A 23,326-nucleotide genomic window follows, 5' to 3' on the forward strand; every position below is an offset into this window, starting at 1 on the left:
CTCCAGTTCTCAGAGATGCTCAGCTCAGACTCGGGAGTTAAAAATGCGAGAAACACCGCAGATCCTCAGGAGGGGGCGCAAAGCACCGTGGGAGACTGTGTTCTAATGGTGACCAACAATGTGATTGACTGTCAATGACAACAAACGGAAATTTTAACTACAAATCCCAGCAACAGAGTGACAAAGAGGAGCTGTCCGTGGTGCTGAACGGCAGGAAAAAACAATCCTATGAACTGATATGCGATCGAACCTGACTACATGCATGAGACTGATGTGTTTTAATCCCGTCTTGTTTGAGTTCACACACTTTTTTTAGACCTCTGTGTCCAAAGTCACTGTTTTAGTTAATATTGTGTTCAAAATGGCCCCAAATCAGTTCAGTTAATCAATCAAGCTCAATCAGGCCAAAGCCAGCTGTGTGGGACAATTTTATTCCATAAAAACATTTATATTTGCAAGCATTTTACCTTTATTGAAAAACTGTATTTGTCACAAGTTTGTAATATTTCTTTTTACTTTCTGACATTTAACCAGATGATTGATGATCATCACTGTCCCTCCTCTACTCTGCATGTTTGTCCTCCTTTTCTTGGCTTTCCAGCTCTTTTTCTAGTCTCCACAAGCCCCAAATTCTTCTTCTGCTCCACGACCTGCATTGGAGCTTAAACTTCAGGATTCTTTGATTTTAGGTTCTAAATTTAAATCTGAGGGTTGACAAAGGAAAAATGTCATATAGTCACATTTATCATTGATGTGAGTGAATGTTTGCAAACAGATCAGACTTCCTTTTTAATTAAAATAAATCTATTATCAAAGTGTCATTTAACAACTTAGAAAATAACATTGAAGCTTTTGAACAGGATAAAACATGCTCGTCAGTGTCTCTTCATCATAGGTGTTTAATTATTTTTTTAAAGGGTTATTATTTAGCAATGATGACTAACATTTTTTTTATTTGCCATTTAAGACTTTGAACTTCCTCTTTTTTTAGCAACATTTTGCAATTTTGTGTCGTTTTAGAATGTTAAATCTAATATTTCCAAATTTTTATTTGTTGTTTTTGTAATATTAAACATGGTATTTTGTTTGTTATGAACTTTGCTTAGGATTATTTAGTTTTTTCTTTAGTTGTCTTATCATTTTCTGTTACCTCTTTTATTTATTTATTTTTTGGGGGGGGGGGGGGGGTGCCTCTTTTACTTTAAGGAAATTTGTAAACTTTTGTAACAGTAATTTGATACCATTATTTTTGAAAATAATTACATCTCTGAGCTTTTATTGAAATGTTGGCATTTAAAGTATCATTTAGCTAACATGGAATTAAAGATTAAAACATCAACATTTTTGAAAGAAGTATATTTTAAGCAGATTTTACTCACTTTCACCATTTTCTTTTTTGGCTTGGTGTTACGTTTTTGTCAGCTTTTGCAAAAGAATAAAATAACAAAACAATAAAAGACAGCCTGAGGTTTCACTTTAAGTTACTTTTATTAATTATATTTGAGTACAAGTGTAGCAAGTATACTATATAGACTGTGTACATTGGTAGCAAGTGCACAAGCTGAATACTTTTTCACACTAATTTGGAAAATGTTAAGTTTACAATATATAGATAGTAAAAAAAATGTACTTGTGGTACAATTAAACTATACTTTTTTACTAAGAATTGATGTCTATTTGACACCAAATCTTAAAAAAACAACACAGAATCGGGTACTTTTGTTTTGAAAGCACTTTAATGGCTTTTTGCACATATGTAACAGAGATGGGGAAAAGTCTACGGGTGCAGATCCATCTAGCAGTGACACCCCCGGTCCAAATCACACCAACCACCTCACCTACAAACCCCACAGGCCCCACCCTCCAACCCCACCCACCCCATCGTGGCTTATTGATTGTGCAGTATGAAGAAATATCTTGTTACTATGGTTACAGTGACATAGGAATGCACACTATATTTAATTAATTGCCAGAGACAGCAGCACAAAGAAAAAAATTAAAAAAAAAGAAACAGAACAGGATCAGTCACCCAGTGAAAAGTCTGTCAGTTACAATAGAGGTGTGAGAGCTGAAGCCCCGCCCACCAACACCTGTGGGAGAAACAACACATTTTGTTGCTCATTTCTGTTGAGTTTTATAGACAGATAAAGAAGTTCCAAGATGACAAAACTTTTGGCACTCCAGCTTCCATGAGGCACGCACACTTTAATGTAAAACGTTTGACTCCGCCCTCTGGGGGTCAAAATGTGATCAATCCATGCAAATTCAAGCTGCCAGTTTGATGAAACCACGACGTCCGAGAGAAGATTGTGGCGAAACTAAAGCGGTAGTAGAGAAAAAATAAGTAAAATAACATATTTTCTAACTATAAATGGGTTGAAATTTAGTTTGCTGATTTTGTCATCAGGGAACTTCCATATCTGAAATCCTCCTACTGATTGCAGCTCAGCAGATTTCCCTCCAAAGGACAGCAAAAGTCTTAACATCTTAAAAACGGAGAGCTGAAGCCAACAAGCAAGCGACCACTACTCTGCAACACTGCTTCACTTTCTGTAAATGCTTTTTGAAACCAACTTTCCACTTGACGACAAGAACGCAACTCTTAAAGAACATCTATGCCTTCATACTAGTCCACCTAAATAAAACGTGGGACACAGAACGGGAGAAACAAAACTTATTCCAGAGGAGGAGGAGTGAAGGTTCAGGAATGTCAAAAAAAGTAGAAAAAAAACCTGATGGGATGCTGAAAAAGTGGGAGTTATGAAACATTCCTCCTGGTCTCAGGTATTTATTCCTCGACGGCTCCTTCATTCAGGTTGTACAAGTGTTTTCACAAAGAAAAGTTTTACTCAACAAAGCTTATCATGGTTGTTCTTATTAGTACTAGTAATAAGTGAAATTAAACACAGGTTTAATTTGAACAGATTGTTATACACAAGTTATACATACAGTTCAAAGCACCGCAGGGTAACGCTCCAAATTACAGCAAAGGTCTCTGTTCTCTCTGCAGGAATTAGACCGCACCAGAGGGGGACAGAGCGTGATTGTTGGCCTCTCGCTGGTTTATTGCACAACATGAACCAACAGAGGGGCTGGAGATTTATTCAGTGCAGAAAACTCCTCCTCACTTGACATTTTGGAGGACGGGAGTTTGTAGCGTCAGGTGGTAATTTCAGAGGATTACCCCGCCGTGGCCTCGGTTTTCCCACAACAGGGGGATACACGTCATCTTGCAAAGACAAGGCCTCGCAAAAAAAAAAAAAAAAAAGAAGAAGCGGAGGGTAGACCCGGACAGGAACGAGCCGAGGGAAAGGACGCGAGCCACAGACGAGAGAGCAGAGCGGAGAGACGGCGGGAGATAGAAAACACAAAGAAAACGCCATGACAGGACAGACTGCAAACTCCTCTCGAGTATTATTTGGCGGCAAACTCTGGCTTGTGTCTGGACGACGGCAGCTGCCGGAAGCGGAGCTCCTCAGTCACTTCTGGAAAGTTCCTGTGTCGCACGGAAACGCGGCGGAGGACTCGGGTGGCGTGGTGTAGCTGTTCTGGCGCTCTGAGCCGACCGGACGGTTGATAGGCACAGAGTGGAGAGTTTTGGCTCGGAGCTTGCATGCTGGAGTCACACTTTGAGAGGAAGAGGAGGAGGAAGGAGGAGGAGACGGGAAGCTATCTGGGGGGACGTGGAACGGTTTGTTAGGTGTTACTTAAATAAAAATGGTTTCAAGTTAATAATCTTATGATGGTTTGGATTACATCAGCATCTCTGAGCTCTTATTCTACTCATGTTTGACACGACAGCATCAGGACTGAAAGGTTTGACCGGCAGTCCACCCCAAACAGCTCCGCAGGGAAGGAGGGAGGAAAAGGAGGAAAGAAGGAGGAAGCGAAGGAGCAACGTCTATTTTTTCTTGCTAAACAGACTGAAGCGCTTTTCCTTGTCTTTCTCTCGTTTGCCCGGGCTGGACTCTGCTGTCGTCGTGGCGACGGCGGCCGGCATCGTCTGCGCTCGTGCGGCCGGGGCCGGCGTGCTGTGGCTGCTGGGTGTGACCTCTGGCTTGTCGCCTGAAATGGCGCTGGAGATGGTCGAGATCCACGAGTTCATCTCCTCCTGGAAAGAAACTTCAGAGTCATTCCTGAAGAAGAGAATCTTTAAAAAAGAAATGTGGCTGATTACAGGGTTCACTCATGTTTGAGGCTCAAGGATAAACTTTTAACGGTAACATGAAATTATGCTTTAGAAAAACACTAAATGAGGCCTTTTCAGAATAAAAGCCTTTCAAAAATGACTAAAGTACAAGGAGTGTTTGGAGAAGCACCTCACCAAAGATGACATCCAGTTAAGTCACAAGTCATTCTGGTGATTTCTATCACTGTGAGTAAAAGTGAATTTTTTATTCACCTGCAAAACTGAAATAAATAAGTGTCATCTTTTGATCTATTATAAAACCATTCCTAGTGATGACGGCGTTTCAACTTAAAATAATAATAGTAATAAAATAAACTGTCGCTTTTTAGGACACAGTTTCTGTAGAGCACCAGCAGTTCATTAGACATTTACCTCCTCTTCCCGTCACCCATAACTGAGCTATCCGTTTACACTCCCTCTAGCTTACAGCCCTTCACATCATCAACCTAATATTAACGTACAACAAAAATGGCGAGCAATATTGAAGCGATCCAGTTCTGATCCGGATTCTAGCTCAGATGAGGAAAACAAAGATGTTCATGGATCTATTAGTCTATAAATGGATATACCCCTTCTCCTTCCAAAGGATTTGGGAAAACTGTGTTTGTGATCATAAATAATACAACACTAGGATTACTGAACTAACGGTTATATATATTGATTATGACAACATTTTATGTAACTAACCAATTCTTAGATACTGCACCTTAGAGGTTTTTACAAAAACTTTTTGAAAGCATGGTTTGACTGCATGGGTTTGACAAAAAACAACTTACAATTGCTTTTACTTCTATGAAATGAAAAAACTTTCTGACTAAAATAAATAAATACAACTGTAACTACATAAAACAAAGACATCTGAGGTAATTGATTGATTTTTTTTATAATTTATATCCCTGAAAATAACAAATTTTAATACAATTAAAATAAAATGGAACTTAACATAATCTTGTTTTGCTAAAATGTTTAAAAAAATCAATAAATACATCAAAATTATGAAAGAAAGGCTTAAATAATAAGTGTCACTCACGTCATCTTTGGCCTGGAACAGGTACTCGTTCCCGTCGGAAATTCTGTTGCAAAAGAATCGCAGAGATTATTTTATTACTGGTGACAGACGCTGACATTTTGGAAACTTTATGCAGTCAAACAAACAAAAACTCACTTCAGCTTAAAGACGTGCTTCTTCTTTTTGTAGTCCAGCGCCACCTCGCACACGGCGTCCTTCAGGCTGACGGGAATCTCGCTGTGATACGGAATGCCCTGACCGGCGCTCCTCTGGTCCTTGTAGAAACCCATCTCCTGCTGGTTGATCACACAGTACACGTTGTTCCACGACCTGTGGGCGGAGCAGGAGAGCATCAGAGCTCCGTCTGACCTCATTTCCTTCAGTCTTATTGGTATAAACAACAAACATCATTTGACAGAAGAATTCGGATGAAAGATTCAGATCAGAGAAAGTCACAAGGAAAGAAGTCATCCTGATCAAAGACAATTTTTCAATATGCATTACACAAAACAGTAATTTAATAAGTTCATAAAATGATAAATTAGAAAAACTCCATTGGAAATCTCTGATATGAGGTACAAACTCTTGCTGCAGCCTGTGACTCAGCCCCTCCCACAGACAGGTGAATTTAGCAGTTTCAGGAGAGTTCACAGCTTCAATAAAAGGGTTAATTGGTCCTGAATATGTTAAAAAACTGTTGTCCTCCAGTCACCTCATGCAGACTCAGTACAGTCAACATTCTGATGAAAAAATACTCTTGTTTGTTTTACATCAGCTTTAACACAAAAACAGCAACAGATTAACTAGAGCGATGTCTCTCAACCAGGGTGCATCTTAAAAAATACTTTTCTTTTAAGATTAAAAACTTGTAAGATAGTTAGGGGGGGCGTTGGAAATTACCTATTTTCAGTGATCTAAAAACCTTTATCATCACAAGGATATCAGCTCTGTTTATCCAAACGAGCCCTGATGAGCAGTTTGGAATAAAATACTTTTTTGGGGTTTATTTGATTATGTAAATTACTAAGAATGAATCATTCTTGGAGGCTTGATCACCTGTCATCCAACTGACCAATCAGAAGTGATCAACGTCCTCACTTCTCCCAGTTCTAACAAAAATAGCGGTGTAGCTTCCCGCGGGATCCAGTGTCAGACCGTTTAAAAGGTGAACAAAATAATGAAGCTCAGAGACGTGAGTCTGTATCCGCGTCAGTTTTGTACTACATCTCCCATAATGCATTGGGTTAAAGTGACAGTGCCTCTGCTCTACAGTGACAGCTTGCAATGCAACGAACACACACATCAAACAGTCTGTTCTCAGTTTTCAAATCTTCTTGATGAAATCAGAGAAAACAGTTTAGTTTTCCTTCAATGTTTGTGTTTATTATTACCATCCCAGTGTTTGGTCGAAGTCATCTTTATAAAAAGAACCGCTGGTTTCTAATTATGTCTGGGTTGAAGGACTAATTCAGTTTTTCATATTTGAAAAATTTGAAGTTAAGTTTAAATATAAATGAAAACTTATTTTATTAAAATAGCATTTTTGATTAGGATAAAAGAAAAACAAACAAAAAAAAACTGCTACATGTTTAGTTTTCATGTAGTTACAATTAAACATAAGCATGAATTTAATGTTAGTCTTTTTGTGTAAAATTTGTGTAAAAAAGAAAACAAATATTGATCTCATAATTGTTCAAAAATTACAGTTGTCTTACACAAACACTTAAAAGAATATTAAAAAAAATGGCTGTTTAGAAAGAATATTATTGTTTATATTTTTATACTATTTGTTATTTTTACTATTTTGTGAGGTTAAAACATAATTGCACTGATCTGGATGCAAAAACAACAACCTGGGCAAATTTTCAAGTAATTTAGTTTAAAAATTATTATTGAAAACTGTCACAATTTTTATTACAACATTTAGGAAAAACAGCTGCAACTTCCAGCTTTGTCTGCCTTAATTATTACAAAAACACACGAGGGATTGTACATCAATCCAGACTAAGGAGTTTCTCTTTTTTAACATTTTTTGTGGCCGGTGTACAGCAGGATTTCTTTTGTCAAGGAAAAGTGTACCTTGGCTCAAAAAAGGTTGGAACACACTGCACTAGAGTTGGACTGAATGTGATCTCAAGCTGGAGGGGATGCTCTGTGATGTTCGTACCTGCTGGAGGCTTTCTTGTTGTGACCCTCCCACTCGTGTTTGCGGTGCAGGAAGCCCTCCTGCTGGGACGTAGGGCCGTCCTGCTGGCTTTTGGCCGGCAGAGTGGCCGCCTGGCTGCTCTTGGCCTTGCGAGACGCCCCCGGAGACCCCGATGGACTGGGCTCTGACACGCCGTTTACCACCTCACCACCTTCGCCGTTGTCCTTGAGTCAGAGCACAGAGAGCAGCGTGAGAACACGGGACAAATATTTGCGGGGGAGATTTCTGTCAGATGCACCAAAGCTGTAGATCAGTTATTGCAGCATGCAGAGCAGAAAGAAATTCCAGTATGAGCTTTAAAAAAAGTCCAAACAACAGTTACTTGACCTAATTTAACATGGGAAGCATCATCTGAGATTTAAAAAACATATGAATGAACCACAACTTCTCCCTGCATGACAATTTCAAGTTAAAATGGGATTTATCTTAATGAAAACTAGCAGAGGTGATTGAAATTTTCAATTGATTCCTTTTAAAGAGTGCAATTTATTTATTTTTTTTAATTTTCCGATTTGATTACTGAGTGGACTCGGACCCATTTCTGTTCAGATTGGATCGTTTTTGTCCGATTACAGCACCGATTACCCGTTTATGACATGCATTATCACAAGGCTAGTCCACAGCACACAGCCTGAGGAGTGCGGAGTGAGGAGAAGTTCAGGCGAGCAGAAAGAAGATGGAGCAGAGAACACGACACAATCTCAAACAATTATCCACAAAAATTGCTTGGAAGCCATTCTCCAGTTTCATTACTGTTGAGAAGAAGGTGCAATTGGCTTTAAGTCAACAACAAGAGACTGTAATTGTTCCACACCACCAAGCGGATGCATATTACCCTGTTACAGCGCTCTTCCAGGCCCAGACCAATGGAGGGCGCTGTGTTTGAGAACAAGTCTGAGAGCGGATCAATCGTAGGAGCTCTGACTGAAGGCCTGCGAGAGCCGGAGCCATCCTGGGAGGACACTACACCAGCGGTGCTACAACCGTCCGTCAAGGTATGAATCCTGAGTTTCAGGGATCAATTGTTCTTTGAGTGACCAGTTAGAGAGGGAATATGTCCAAGTCGAATCCCACCCGACCATGGATGGATGGATGGATAAATGGATAGATCTTTGAAGAAGGGGTGTGTATTGGGAAGAGTTTAAGCATACAATATGTGTCATGATACATGGCACTGTATATATTTTTTAATTACGACATTAGAATGAATATTAATACCGAATTTTAATGCATTTTCATAAAAGTAAAATAGTAAAATACAAGTTATTTAATTATCAGAACATGAAGCACCACAGCTGTATCTCATAAACAAGTTGCTTTTGGTAATTTAGGAAATATTTAAGTGGAACACAAAGTAAGACTGACTACATGTTTGATTTTAAATAAAGATTAAATATCGCCTAGGCACTATTTTAAATCGATACGAGTATTACCAAATAAAGTATCACTGAATCAATATTTTCTTACACCCCTAACGTTAGAGTTTTTAGTTACTTGTTAAGGTTCTGGAAACTTTTGCTGCAGTAATATACATCAGGATTTGGATTCAACTGGAGAATCACAGAAACTAATGACAAGATAAAAGCTAATCTATTCCTTGTAAAGAACTGTCTTTAAAGTAAAAAGGATGAGAGAAGCTTTTGTCTTCTTACTCTACAGCTCTTGTTAAATTATTTTAATACATTTGTGACGAACCTTTAATGAATTCTCATAAACTTTATATTTTAGCTGTATTTATAGTTAAGAAGAACACAGTTATGACAACCACCATCTTTGATGCAAAAACCTCCTAAAGCAAATGTTCCTGTGTTTTTGTTTCCACAAAACTCATGACAGTCATCCTCCTGTTGTCATGGTAACAGATCAAAGATTAGATCAGGTCATCTGTAAAAATATAGCGCAGAATAGTAAAGCTCACTACACTGTTTACATACAAGGATTAGATTTCTAACCTAAAATGAAGGACAGCTTTCTTTGGAAATAAATACATTTAAATAAAAGAAAAAAATGTTTTTTTTTTTTGGGCATATCGTCTATGAAAAGATCCTGTCTAAGTTTTGCCTCCTAGGTAACAAGTAAAGTCGCGTGAACTAGAGAATCGTGACTGAACAACTTTTACGGAGATTTCATAATGCATCTTTCATAATGACTTTGTTCCGTTTCATTTTAATCATCATTAAAATAATTGTCCCGAATGTAAACAGTCTTTTAAACAGATGAGCATCTGCTTGCTCTTTTAGATAAGGATAAATGTCTTTCTAAATGAAAACTAAAGCACTGAAGGCGAGGAAAGTGCTGTAAAATCAGAAAAAAAAAGTTGGTTTTGACTCGAGGCAAAACAAAATAAAAGCCCCAGAGGACAGTGATGGGTTGATGGAATGCATCAGTTATAAAAATACATGATAACATGAAACTGTGAGGTGAAAAGGATCAAACTGAACATGGATGAAACACACAGACAAACCAGGAAAGGTCAGGGTGTGCCGGCAGGCTCCAACCGGGTTTATTGGGAACATTGTTAGTCAGAAAAACCAGAGGAAGGAGGATAAACACAAATGAGGACAAATAAAGAAACAACAGTAAACAATAAAAGGCACAGAAACTGATGATGACATAAAACAGAAACACCAAAATGTACCTGGAAATGTGAAGAGGTGAGACAAACACTCGCTCTTTCACTCTGAAAGCAGCCAGTCAAGACGTGGAATGGCATTCGAATGGTTGTACATTAGAGGGTTGAGTGACTGGAATGATGTAGTGCACAGCCAGAAGAGGGCGCTGTAAGTTTGATTCATTGCTGCTAGCCTCTAGTTGCTACATTAACTTCAACAGCTGATCGTCAAAGTCACAAATAGACGACGAAAGCCGAAAATGTCAAAAAACAATCATGGGTATAAACTTCCTCTTTTGGTGACATTTGGACCGTTTGTGAAAATATTTAGGAATGTTTTAAAATGTTGTGAGCACGTTAGCTACAAAATGTCTATATTGGACACATGTTCGAATTTCTCCCCTAATCCCTAACTATTAAAAAAGATATAGTACCCTGGATTTTAAAGACAATTTAGACGCACAATTTTCACAAAGTGAAAATCGAATCAATACAAACATTTATATTTTCTATTTCTATTTGTGACTCCACGGTGTTATGATGATGAAAACGTGGATGGTTTATTAAAAAATTACATTTAAACTCATTTTTTTCTCAAAGATTGTTCGACTGGAATGCATTGTGGCCTATATTCGCTAATATAGTGAGTGATAGTTTTTCGCAAAGACTTCTGGGAAATTTCTACTGTGCTCAATTTTGGAATTATAGATCTGGACAGGATTACAAAATGGCAAAAATGCTATATAGTGAGTAGGGAAGGAATTGTGACATGGAGTCAGTTAGCATGATGATTGTCGGGTGCAGACACACTTGGGACTGCCTCTAATACTTGTAGCTTTATGATAGTTTGCCAAATTTCCACAAAAAAAAAATCAAGATAATATTGAATTTTTTTTTTTTAACCCTTTAGCACCAGAGCTTCAGTGTTTATGTTCTTTTACTTACTGTAACTTTTCAACCGTTAACACGATCGACATCATTCCAGTAGACTTTGAAGGAGAAAAGCGACTTCGCTTTTCTCCTTCAAAGTCTACTGGAATGATGTCGATCGTGTTAACGGTTGAAAAGCTATAGTATGCTAAAGAGTTTGTGTTCAAGCATCACTCGGGTGTTAAGGGGTTAAAGCAGCTACTATAGTTCTCCCTAATTTTCTCACAAACGCTACATGGATTTGTTGATGTCCTTAAATGTTCATGATAAGAAATCATTTTTAGGTTTCAGAAGTCTAGAACAAAATATACCATAGTTTGAAGTTAAATAAGCCCTTTTGTGATTTTATTACTAAAAATAATGTAAACATTCAAAGAAACTTACACACAATGTGTTTTATTTTAAGATAAAACAGTAAGAATCTAATTATTTAGCTAATGATTATAAACTCTGAATTTATTGTCTCAATATGCAGATGACGCCTTGATTTATACTAAAGAATAAAATCAAAAGGCTCCTGAACAGATGGGGATTTTCAGCGGTTTTCAGGAGTTCCACAGGGCGAGTTTGTAAATGATGACGTAAACCAGCAGAAACATTAAGAGCTGAGGGGAGAGGACGACAGGAGTGTGGAGCTGAGAAGGAGAGAAGGAAGACAGGAGGAAGGGAGGATGTGAAAGCTCAGCTCGGCTTGGGGAGTTGTCCCACTCAACATTCACACCACAGACTCACACCTCCGTCTGAAACGTCTCACAGAGCAAACATTGGGGATTGACAGGTCAATGTTTCATAGCACCTTTTACGTGTTTTGAAGGCACAAAAAGGAATGTTAGCAGGAAAACAAGAAACAAAGGAACTCTCTCTTCATGACGCTCATCAGGAGTTTCTTTAAAAACAAACTTCAAAATTCATTTTAAATTCCACCTAAACTTTGACAATTTTTCCACTTTTTACATTCAGAAAATATGAATTTCTTTACAAAGTTAAACAGGAGTGTTACGTTTTTAAAAGATCAGTTGAAAAAGTCTGAAAATGAGGGAATGGTTTAGTGTTGTAAATGCAATCACATCAGGAAAAACCTCTCCCTTTCTTATTACCAAACTGCTTGAATGCAGAAATGCAAAGAGATCATTTAAGGAACGATCTTTATCCATGATTTCAGACATTAAAATAACCCAAAAATGAAATGATGACAATGTGAGCACCTTTAGTTTATCTACGGTTGTTGATGTGGACACTGCATCACTGCATCCATTTCTATTTAAAAAATTCCAATAACTAAAGTGACTGGAGCTAAGATGACAGGAATGTTATGGGAGTGTGGAGGAACACAGGTTAGAGGGCTGCTGTTACTTTGGTTGTGAGTTGGGAGTTCATGCGTGGTGCGTGTCGCTGTGTGTCAGTGTCTGTGGGGGCGCAGCCCTGCGGCTCTGCAGGGTGCTGCTGTACATCTGGTAGGCAGGTGAGCGATAACTAACCCTGGGAGACTCCTGCTCGGTTGGCAGCCCGTTCTGAGACAGCAGCTCGTCCCTGCAGACAAACACACGGTTACAGTCCAGGACACTGGAGTCTCTGCATGAGCGCTAAAAACACTCGCATTCCTCTGCTGCTTTGAACATTTCCAACTATTGAGACTGAAACCGCATATTTACATCTAAACTCAATAATAATAGTTTATTTAAGAATATTAGTTTATCTAAAATGTTTTAAAAAGCCAGAATTAGCCAAAAGCTAGTTTGATGTATAAAAGCATAAATACGTATACAATAAAATGCAAAATACATACAGAGGTGCAAAAACTTTTATAATAAGCCACCAATTGTGCAAGTTCTCCCACTCAAAGACTGTAATTTTCATTATTGTATACCTCAACTATGAGAGACAAAAGCAGAAAAAAGAATCCAGAAAATCACATGTCTGATTTTTAAATATTTTTTTTTTGTAAATCCTGGTGGAAAATAAGTATTTGGTCTATAACAAAAGTTAAACTCAATACTTTGTTGGTAATGACAGCAGACAAATGTTTTCTGAAAGTCTTCACAAGGTTTTGACAAACTGTTACTGGTATCTTGGTCCATTCCTCCATGCAGATCTCCTCTAGAGCAATAGCTGCGTTTACATGTAGAAAATGTCCCTGATCAGATCAAAGATCAGATTAGAATAGAATAGAATTAGAATAGAACTGTGCACATGGACCCTGAAAAACTTCATCGATTGTAACAAACGTTTGCATGCGCCACACAGTTGATCAGAATAAATCATTTTGAGATGTGCATTACTGATTAAAATACAGGAAATAGTCGTAGAAGAAGAAATAATGAGTTCTGTTGTAAACAAACAAAGATCATTTATAGAGCGAGATGATACCCTGAACGTGCTTTTCCTCATTATTAATAATGTTTTTAAGAGCCTGTTTGTACGTAAATTTCTAAATCCGTGCAGCAATGTGCATATTGCCTGTACGTAGATATGTGGTAAAATGATCAGCCTTTATTTGTTCGGATGTGGTTGGAAATATGAATTTATTTGATTTTTACATGGTTTTTCAGAACTGTTCGGTGCGCGGAGCAGCATTTCCGCATTCAAAAGCCGCCTCCACCGGCTCATACCGTCCTGAAGACTGCGGTCCGAAGCTCACAACGTAACACGTGCATGCATGTGCTCACACTCGAAATATGTGAATCTGGCTTTACTACTCAAGGAAAAGAGTTTGATCACGGAGAGCAGCCGATCGGTTGTGTTAGTGCTCCATAGTTGAATGTGACAGTTTGAGGTTGTGGACAGGTGTCCTTCATATAGATAACGAGTTCAAACAGGTTTTATTAATCCAAGTAACGAGCTGTCTATGAGAGCCAGAAATCTTGCTTGTTTGTAGGAGACCAAAAACTTATTTTCCACCATAATTTACAAATAAATTATTTAAAAATCAGACCATGTGATTTTCTGGATTGTTTTTCTCATTTTGTCTCTCTTAGTTGAGGTCAACCGATGATTAAAATGACATCTTTTTAAGTAGGAGATCTTGTACGATTGGTGGCTGTTTAATAACATTTTTCCCCATTTTATTCAAACACTTGCTTTACAAATAGAGAAAATACAACATTATAACATATAAATTAAACAACATTTAATCACAGCCTCAAAAACAGGCTCATCTTTTAGTGTGGGCAGCTATACGAGTTCACAAACCACAATTACAACTTTATTTATTATTTTATTTCAAATATCAACTAAATTTATGCTTTTCAAAAATGAAAGATTTGACTAAGTGATGACCTCCTCCTGTTTGGGACTCACCTGTTCTGTGCTACACCGTCTGCAGACTGAGCCTCCGGCTGCTTCCTCCTCTCTTCTTCCTCTTGCCTTCTCCTCACTTCCAGTAACTCCATCTGTGCACACACAGCAGAGTCAGCCCCCGGCTCCCTGACACCCGGAGCCCCGCTCAGCCCCCACGTGACGCACCGTGGTCAGCCTCTCCAGCGCGGAGAAGCGCTCCTCCCAGGTGGCGGCTGACTTCTCGAAGGCCTCGTGGCGTTTGATGAGCTTCTCCACCTCGTCCACGCTCTGCCCGATCTCCCTGCTGGACAGGTAAGGCTCCTGTCCCAGCAGCCACGCCTCCGCCACCCCCGCGTCCCTGGAGAACTGGTGCACCTCCAGAACTGGACACACATTTCCACGTCAAGTCAGGCTGAAGCAGAACTCCTTCCTGATCCGACCGAATGTCCTTACCTAGTCTGAGCCACTCCCATCTATCCTCCCACTTGTCAATCATCTCTTTCCTCTTATCCGTCAACTGCAGCAACTTCTCTTTAATCTGCAAAATCAAACAGATTCTTCAGCTGTTTGTGGATTCAAACAAACACATCAGCTACATGTGGATCATATGTGCAGATATTCTGAAGTTCTGCTCTGTAACTGCAGAGATGTCTCCACCTCCTCTGAAGCGTAGTGCTTCCTCGCCAGCAGGGCCTTCCCCAGCTCAATACAGGTGGTGAAGCTGTCGTTTCGGGCGTCGATCTCCGCCTTGATGCCTTGGTGGTTGTTCATCAGCAGCTCCACTGACGACACGTCCCTGAACAGGCAGAAGCAGAAAGTCAAATCTGACAACGTGACCACTTCTACGAAGACAACTGGAATGATATAACCGTCAGAGACCCGAATAAGTGTTTCAAAATGATTGTTTTTCCCACATGAGAACATGGAACAAGCAGCCTGGTACCTGGGCTTCTCCTGGGCTTCGATCAGGCGGATGACGTCCTCCATCCACAGCATCAGGTCACGCACCATGCTGAAGAAGCGGAACTTGTCTCCGGTGTCGACCAGCTTGGCTCGCCGGCCTTCCACCGCTGCCAGCAGGCTCTTCCAGGCCTCCAGGACCTGAAGGGAGACGACAGCGCACAGAGCAGGGTTCAAGAGAGCTGCCGGGGAATCAACACGATTCATCTATGAGCGGGGGGACGGTCTGCTGAACAACAACACCTTAAAAACAAAAACTGCAGCGAAGCAAATGAAACAACAGGTCGTGCAGGTCGCAAAAGAACCAAAAACTGCAGGCGAGAGGGAGCAGGTTTACTGTCTGATCATGAAGTAAACTGAGAACAACTCTGATGTCATCTTTAATGACCATCTCATTCACTCACCAGTCAGCTGAGTTTCCACCTTCAAAAATGTTGCCTTTGATCATTTATAGTGTTATTTTATTTTTTTAAATATTTTTTTTAGTTTTATTTGAAACCACAGGAATCAGAGGAAGTTGGTTTTTCCCAAGCAGATGTTGGTTTTTGTTTTGTTTTTTTTGCATTGTTGAACAAATTTGCTTCTTTACCAAAACTTACCGGTTCGAAGTTAGCAACTTTAAATTCTGAAAAATGTTCCTGACATTTAATAGATTTTATGGATTGTTTTTTTCCTGTTTGCTTTTGTACAGTGTGTGTGTGGTTGTTAATATGATAATTATTTCACCATTATTTATATCATGAAGCCCTTTGAGGTGTTCTGCAGTAGGAAAAGTGATGTATAAATAAAGTTCAATTTGAATTTAGTCCTTTTATTTTAAAAATTGATGAATAAAAGGGTGGTTGATTATGGTTGTGTTTTAGAAATAACAAGAGAGAATGATTTCATTGACACATTCCCTTTAAAGGGGAATAAGGTGAAGGAGAATGTTCAGGTGTATTTTTGTAAATCAATACTCAAACATTGTGAAATCTGAAAGAAAAACTTAAAATGAGAAAAGTTTCATCTTCTTAAACATAATCTTAGTTTAAAAACGCTTAAGATTTTAAAAACTTCACAAACTAAAAAAGGAAGAACACTTAAAATAAAGCTATAATGTTTGATAGTCAATTTTAGCTATTTCAACACTAGTAGGTATTCACAATTTTCACTTTTTAAATGTTTTGTAATCTTATGTGTCATTATTAGCCCCTTTAATTTATACCATTTATTGTAGATAGCTTTTATTTTCCTGTCAATAGTTTAGATTTAGTCTTTAAATTAATCTCCTGAAGTTAATTTATTTTTTTTAATCACGCCTGTTCAAAAAAGCTCTAAAATCTCTAAAAACAATGATATTAACCAGTGATCAAAAAGTATTTGACTTTGCAATCATCTAAAGGGGTTTATGTGTCTTTAATAGCGTAATTTTAACATATTTATGGTTCTTTTACCCACAATGCCCGCCTTCACTACAGAAAAGAAGGTAATCTATGACATTGCTATGGCAACGGTTCAATTCAGCTTTAGAATCCAGCAGATCAAGCCTGAAAGCAGCAACAGCGAACATTAACGTTCATCTAAATGCACTTTAATCTTTCGGCATGTTTGCACACAGAGAGCGTTTGTTTCAACATACTAAGACGCGCCGGCAGGTGGAGCTTAAGCATCAACACAGGTGTCAGTCAGACAGACCGACCCGGTTGGTGCTAAAATCTTTCCACTGTGATCTGAAAAAGATCAACAGCCTGAGCCATAGCTGCACAAAACGGACTAAAATGCCTCCAAAGTCCATCGACATTTTAGTTCAACAAAAGCTCAACTTCGGCCAAAATGAAGAGCGATGCAAAGCCGATGTTTCAAGGTAACGGAGTCTCACCTCTCCCTTTCTCTTCTGGGGGACAGGGAGGAAACGAAAGGAGACGGACACACAGGGAATGGTCAAAACAACGAGACACCGTATTTGCTTAAATGTGATAAACTTCACGTTTGGGCAAAACTAAGTAAGGTTTCTTTAGCCTTACGTTGACAGTTTTGTGGGTCGTTTTTGTTCTGAGGATTCAAAAATGTGCAACAACTTTGACAAAAAAGTCTGAATGTGGTTATTAGGTTTTCAACTGTATGTTTTGAGAGTATTTTTCCGCTAAATCAGGATAACAGACAGTAGAACAGAACTGGCTCCGGTATTGTACCCTGTGGAACACCAAAACTAAATGTATCTATGCTTTTCTTCAAACTGTTTTTTAAACTGTTAGTTATGACTTTCCTTATGGTTTTTTATTTTTTTTTCCAGTTTAAATTTTGCCAACTTTCAGGCGCCTTATAGCCAAATTTAGTAATCCAGATGACCCAGACCTCCGGGGCATTCCGGATTTCTGAAGCTTAGAGGTGGATGTGATTTCTTTCAAAGTCTTCTCCATCAGGGCTGCTCCTTCAACATATGATCCACCTGTACCCTTTAGCATTTAACCCTTTATGACCCGAGCTCAAGTGTTTTTTGATATACTGTAAATTTTTAACTGTTGACACGATCAACGTAATTCCAGTGGATTTTGAAGGAGAAAAGCGGCGCGATTCTCCTTCAAAATCCACTGGAATTACGTTGATCGAGCAAACGTTTGAAAATTTTCAGTATGCTAAAGATTTTGTGTTTTTTTTTGCAAAACTATTTAATTTACTTTACTAAATGTGCCTTTATTGCGTCTTGTGTGTTTATTTTATTGGAAAGTTTTACCAGGACAGTCCAATTACCAGCGGAAGTCTCTCTTGACATCTGTGTGAAACGCCGCCCTTCCCGTCTGTCCGATTTTGAACATTCCGGTGGACGTCGCCATCAGATCACATCACCGCTCAAACTCATCAGCTCAACTACCACTTCTCAAGTCAGAAAAATAAAGATCCTCACAGGCTTCATCTGGTGTTTTTTGCAGGATTTTGACCATGCCCCGTGGGAGTTAAGAACCTGTGTCGGATTGGGATGTTCGGATCATTAGTGGGTGGTGTTTGTGCAGCTGTTGGTTCTGTTCGGCTCCTGAAAGATCGGCTCTCTGAGACGGTGTGAGGGCGGCGGCGGTGCAGCATGCAGGAGGCCTGTCGCAGCGTTTCCAGAGCTGCGTGACGGATGTTTGAGGTGGAAGAGGTCTGAATCTAGCGCTGGTGTGGGGATAGAGACCGATGAGAGCTGAGAGCACGTCGGGAGGGCGGAGCAACTCCGAGGCTCACCTCTCCTTCTCTCTTTTGGATGTCGTCAGCTTTGTCTCCGGCGTAAGCCGACTGTAGACGGACGGCGTCCTCCTGCAGCTGCCGGACCTGTGAGGGAGGTAGAGTTGGTCTTAAAAAATAGAAAAACGAAATAAAAAACACATCTATAATGCTGTCACGCAGATTGTTGGGTGTACCTGTGTTCCCAGAGCCTGGATGTCATGTTCAAAGGCGGTGTGCATTCTCTGCAGGGCCTCCACTGTGTTCTGGTCCCGGCCCAGTTCCTCCGGAAGCTTCTTGTGCTTGTCCAGGATCCGGTTGAGGACCTCCTTGGCGTCGTGGTAGAACTTGTGCAGTTCATAGGAGGCGGCCAGGATCTGCGTGCGGGTGTCGATGAGCTCCAGCAGGTCGGCCCAGGCCTCGTTCAGGCCGTCCTTCCACTCGGCGATGGTGGCAGCGTCGCCGTGGCCGCTGTTGATGAGCTCGTCGGCCAGCCTGTTGACGCCGTCCACGCGCTCCTGTCCGATGGTCCCGGTGTCCCGGGCGAATTCTCTGAAACGCTCCTGCAGCATCTGGAGACAAAAACAAGAATAGATTAAGAAGAATCACTGGAAGTGAAGGCTTCATCCTTGATGTCCTAAATTCTTCTAGATCAGGTGTTTGCAACCTTCAACACTTAGAGCCATTCGGGTCGATTTCTCGCAAACCAAAACCCAGTAGGAGCCAGAAAGTCTTCACTCACCTTTTACAAAAATATTGATGACCCCTGGTCTAGATAATCTTCTAGATTTTAAATTTTCTCTATCCACATTATTCAGTTTTGTCAGCAACATTTGGGCGCTCTGACTGACCGTGACGTGCTCGTAGTCCTGTCCGAGCTCGTGAGATCCGGCCACCACCTCTCTTTCTGCGATCCACTGCTCCAGGTCGTCCACCTCCCGGTTGAGCTGGAAAAGTCGGAAACGCTCATCCAGCTTCCCTCGGCGTTCCTCGGCTAAGTCCTTCAGTCCGGCGTAGAGTTTGTCCACTTGAGACTGCCGCATCCCGATGCGCTCGCTGTGGGAGGAGCCAACAGCAGCCTTTCACAATCTCATCCAAAATGAGCCCAACGTCATTCAAACATGGTTTAGGAACACAAAGGAAAGACTGACTAAACTGCAACACTTTGGTAATTATCCCGATGACTTTGGAATGCTCGGTTGGATGTTTCACCACAAACTGTTTTACGGGAGAAATCCAAAGAAATTTGGTTCAAAAGTGGCTAAAGATTTCCAAAAATATGAAATGGAATCTTTAGATTTGGTGCAAAAAATCGAAAAGTTTGCTTGACCTGAACTCCAAATTAAAATCAAGAGTTCAAGAACAAAGTGTCATAGATATAGTTTCAAAATGAATTTGGTCCCAGCATAGAGCCTTGTGGAATCCCATAATATCAAAACAACAATCGACAGTAAATTGAGTTATTTTAATCATTCTTTCTCATCAATAACACTTATATTTTGGTCAAATTTCAGCAATTCTTTAAAAAAAAAAAAAAAATACAAATTCTCATGCTAACAAGTCATTTTGTTTTTATAACAAATAATATTATAAAATATTTAATTAATAAAAGGAAAGCTGTTTTGAATCTTGAATACCTCCTTAAAAGTGTTTTTAATTTAAGATCATAAATTATCTTAGTCTCGGCACAATCAACAAAAAAACTGTAATTTATGGAATAAATGATTTAAAAAGGAATTAAAAGATCTGTTTCTGGTTCCTCCTCCTCACCTGTCGGGGTGTCCGGCAGCAACCAGCCCCCGGCTGGTGCTGGACAGCTGGTGGACGGTGTCGGCGTAGTCCTCCACGGCCTGCTCCAGGATCTGGTGTTTCTTCAGCATGGCGACGGCGCTCTGCTCGTCCTGAGAGGAGAAACACAGAAGGTCAGTTATGCCCAACGCTTTCACTCAAAGAGGAAACAAACAGAAGTGATGAGTCAGAACAGAACGATGACGAAACGTGGAACTGAAAAAAATACAAAAGGTGACAAACTCCTGTTATGATGAGGCGACACATAAAAAAAAAAGAAAAATCATCAATTTGACCTCTGACTGCTAGAACTGTGACAAAATAAAAATGTTAAAGTAACTAACTTTTTTGATATATTATTATGATCTTTACAAATAGATCTCAGCCACAATTTCAGATTTTTAACAATTGCCTCTTAAGGGTAATGTTTAAAATGATTTTGGCTTTACTTGAAGTAAAATACCATATCTAAGTTACTTTGTAGACAAATTTACATTTCTAAAATAAATATTTTATAATAAAATTATACATTTCGAATGTTTATAGAATAAAGTTGTCTGATTTAAAGTTCATCTTGTTTTTTAATAATTCAATTACCCTAAAATAGAATAAAAAGAAAACATAATTTATTTATTCTAACTTATTTTGCTGTCAATCAAACACGTCCATCTGAAGAGCAAACAGAAGATTCAATCCAGAAAAGTCTGAATCCAGGCGAGGATCCTGCAGCTCTTGGATGCAGTTTCAGGAGCAATAACTTCTGATCTTCACCTTGGCCTTCTCCTCCGACATCATGTACAGCTCCTGCTCGCTCATCCAGGCCTCGGCCTCCGCGGCGTCAAAGTAGTACTGCTGGGCCTCGTGGGCCTCGCTGAGGCGGGTGTGGCGCTTCTCCGTCTCCTTCTTGATCTGCTCCCACAGGGACTGGAGGTCGGCGAGCCGCTGGCGGATCAGCTCGGCCGTGGGGCTGCCCTCCCTCAGCACGTGCTGGCTGCGCTCAAAGATGTCGTCGTAGCGCGGCTGGTGCCCCTGGATCTCCTTCTGCAGGGTCTGAGAGGGGTCAGGGGGGTCAGCGTCTGCACTGCCTGCAGGCCGTCAGAGTGAAGTGAGAGCACAGTGGGAGAAGGTACCTGGTTCTTCTTGATGAGCAGCTGCACGGTCTGCAGGTTGTGTCCGTGGTCCGTGGACGTGGCCAGAGGCATCCGCTCCTCCACCCACAGCTGCGGACACACAACTTGGTTAGTTTCACTTCCTTCAAATCTGTGCCTCCGACTCTTGAGCTCCACTTCCTGTTTCAGTTTGCTGACCTGCATCCATCAGCCTCACCAGACTGCACACACCTTTTAAAGCATACTTATGATGACACTCTTTTTTATTTATTTTAAATTGTTGATATTAAGATTGATGCACCTTTTAGTAGTTTTACATGAGTTGTAAATTCTTATTTATAATGTATTTATCATATCCATTTACTGTATTCATCTATCTATCGTATCAAACTATCACATTTTCTGTAAGCATTTACCGTATCTATTGTATCCATCATTTCTATCATATACATCAATAGTATCTATTGTATCTAGCTATATGGAAAAAATTATATATAACAATATAAATGAATTAATGTAATTAATTTATCCTTGTGATATGAATAAAGTTCAATTCAAATGACTTTATATCACAATAATATATATATATATATATATATATATATATATATATATATATATATATATCACAATATACCAATATTAAGTATATTTTCAGTTATTCTCTGAAAAAAATAAAAAAAATGTTTTTACTTACTTTTCTCTAACATATTACTGAATTGTCACAAATGAGAATCATTTTTTTTAAGTGCACAACAGTTTCCAGTTTCATAGTAGGAAACATTTTTTTGCGCAGAAGTTCAGCAATAAAAATAAAAAAATAAAAACAATAGAAACAATAGAAGAGAAATGGCAGGATAGACACTTTTCTATCACCCACACGACATGTATCGTCATATCGCTCACACGATTTGTATCTATTGTATCCAGCTATCTTTCAAATATATCATTTGTATTTTTTGTATTTATCGTATCCATTGTATCAAACATAACCATCATTTGTAGTGTTATCTAAGTTCTCCAGCTACTGAATTATTTGTATGTAGTTATCATATCCATCATATTTCTCGCATCAATTATTTCTATCATCAGATCTAGTGAATCCATCATATCGATCATATTCATTAGAGTCTCCTTTGGATGTATCCATTATTTAATGCATCTGTAGTATCCAGCTATACATCATATCTATTCTTCGTATTAATCAATTTTATGTATTGTATTTATCACCTCATGATATAATAAAGAGATCACATGTGATATCAGAAAAACATTTTTTTTTTTTTAGTAACACATTTTTTAGTTTGGCTTATCATAAAATTTCTGCATTTTAAATCTTTTATGTTTTTTTTTTTTTTAAACAAGCTTCTATTTTAGCAAAATGTTACCTGCTGGTTCTCATTAAAGAAGTTTTGGAATATTTGACCACAAAAAAGAGGAATCAACTTCTAGCATCTTTTTAGCCCCTCCCCCAGGCTCTACTCACGATCTCGTCCTCCACGTCTCTGTTGAACTGGTGGATTTCACGGGACGCCATGAGCTTGTCCCGCCTCTTCTTCAGGGGCTCCTGCAGCGTCTGGAACTTCTTCTCCACGATGATCCGCTGGCTGTCCACCTCGTCCGAGTCCTTCCCTTCCTGACTGAGGACCTGCGACTGACTCTTCAGCTCATCCACCTCCTTCTGCCGCACCTCCACCTGGCTCTCCAGGATCTGACGGAGGAGGAGGAAGAAAAAAACAACCATTAAACCTGGAAATAAAGGAATTTATTTTTGAGATTCCTGCAGGGAAAATAAATGTAAACATTTTTACAGATGCAAAAACCAGGAAAAAGGATCTTTACAGGTCTTCCTCAGCTGATCGACTCGACTGCAGGCTCAGCTGACAGATGAACTGTATCCATGGCAACCAGGCAAAATCCATCGTATGGGAAAAGGATGCAGCTCAAATTTAGAAAGACAAGCTCCAAAAATGACACGATTTTAAATGATTTTAAATGATTTTCTACTTTAAAGTTTTTTGGGGGAACGTGCCTTTTTAAAAAGGCGTAGATATGTATTTTTATATAA

The 23,326-nt window shown here is 39.4% G+C and overlaps 1 protein-coding gene across 3 annotated transcripts in view; it reads right to left on the reverse strand.

Annotated features, from left to right (window-relative positions):
- Positions 1-1,469: 1,469 nt before the first annotated feature.
- The window catches only part of LOC112161767 (spectrin beta chain, non-erythrocytic 1), a 114,217-nt gene continuing 92,360 nt past the window's right edge, over positions 1,470-23,326 (reverse strand). For 2 of the 3 annotated variants that reach the window (XM_024297209.2, XM_036215485.1), the window contains 17 exons: positions 22,745-22,969; positions 21,280-21,369; positions 20,921-21,199; positions 20,132-20,262; positions 19,213-19,417; positions 18,559-18,933; positions 18,383-18,469; positions 15,165-15,322; positions 14,879-15,017; positions 14,675-14,759; positions 14,408-14,604; positions 14,243-14,334; positions 12,424-12,475; positions 7,366-7,568; positions 5,355-5,528; positions 5,220-5,262; positions 1,470-4,111 (listed from right to left, as the gene is read on the reverse strand). In XM_024297209.2, coding sequence (XP_024152977.1) covers positions 3,902-4,111; positions 5,220-5,262; positions 5,355-5,528; positions 7,366-7,568; positions 12,424-12,475; positions 14,243-14,334; positions 14,408-14,604; positions 14,675-14,759; positions 14,879-15,017; positions 15,165-15,322; positions 18,383-18,469; positions 18,559-18,933; positions 19,213-19,417; positions 20,132-20,262; positions 20,921-21,199; positions 21,280-21,369; positions 22,745-22,969 — 2,745 coding nt within the window. In that variant the 3' untranslated portion in view covers positions 1,470-3,901. The remainder of the gene's footprint in view (positions 4,112-5,219; positions 5,263-5,354; positions 5,529-7,365; positions 7,569-12,423; positions 12,476-14,242; positions 14,335-14,407; positions 14,605-14,674; positions 14,760-14,878; positions 15,018-15,164; positions 15,323-18,382; positions 18,470-18,558; positions 18,934-19,212; positions 19,418-20,131; positions 20,263-20,920; positions 21,200-21,279; positions 21,370-22,744; positions 22,970-23,326) is intronic. The other variant, XM_024297210.2, reaches the window with a different exon arrangement.

This window comes from Oryzias melastigma, linkage group LG15 (genome assembly GCF_002922805.2).
Source record: "Oryzias melastigma strain HK-1 linkage group LG15, ASM292280v2, whole genome shotgun sequence".
Taxonomy (NCBI): Eukaryota; Metazoa; Chordata; class Actinopteri; order Beloniformes; family Adrianichthyidae; genus Oryzias; species Oryzias melastigma.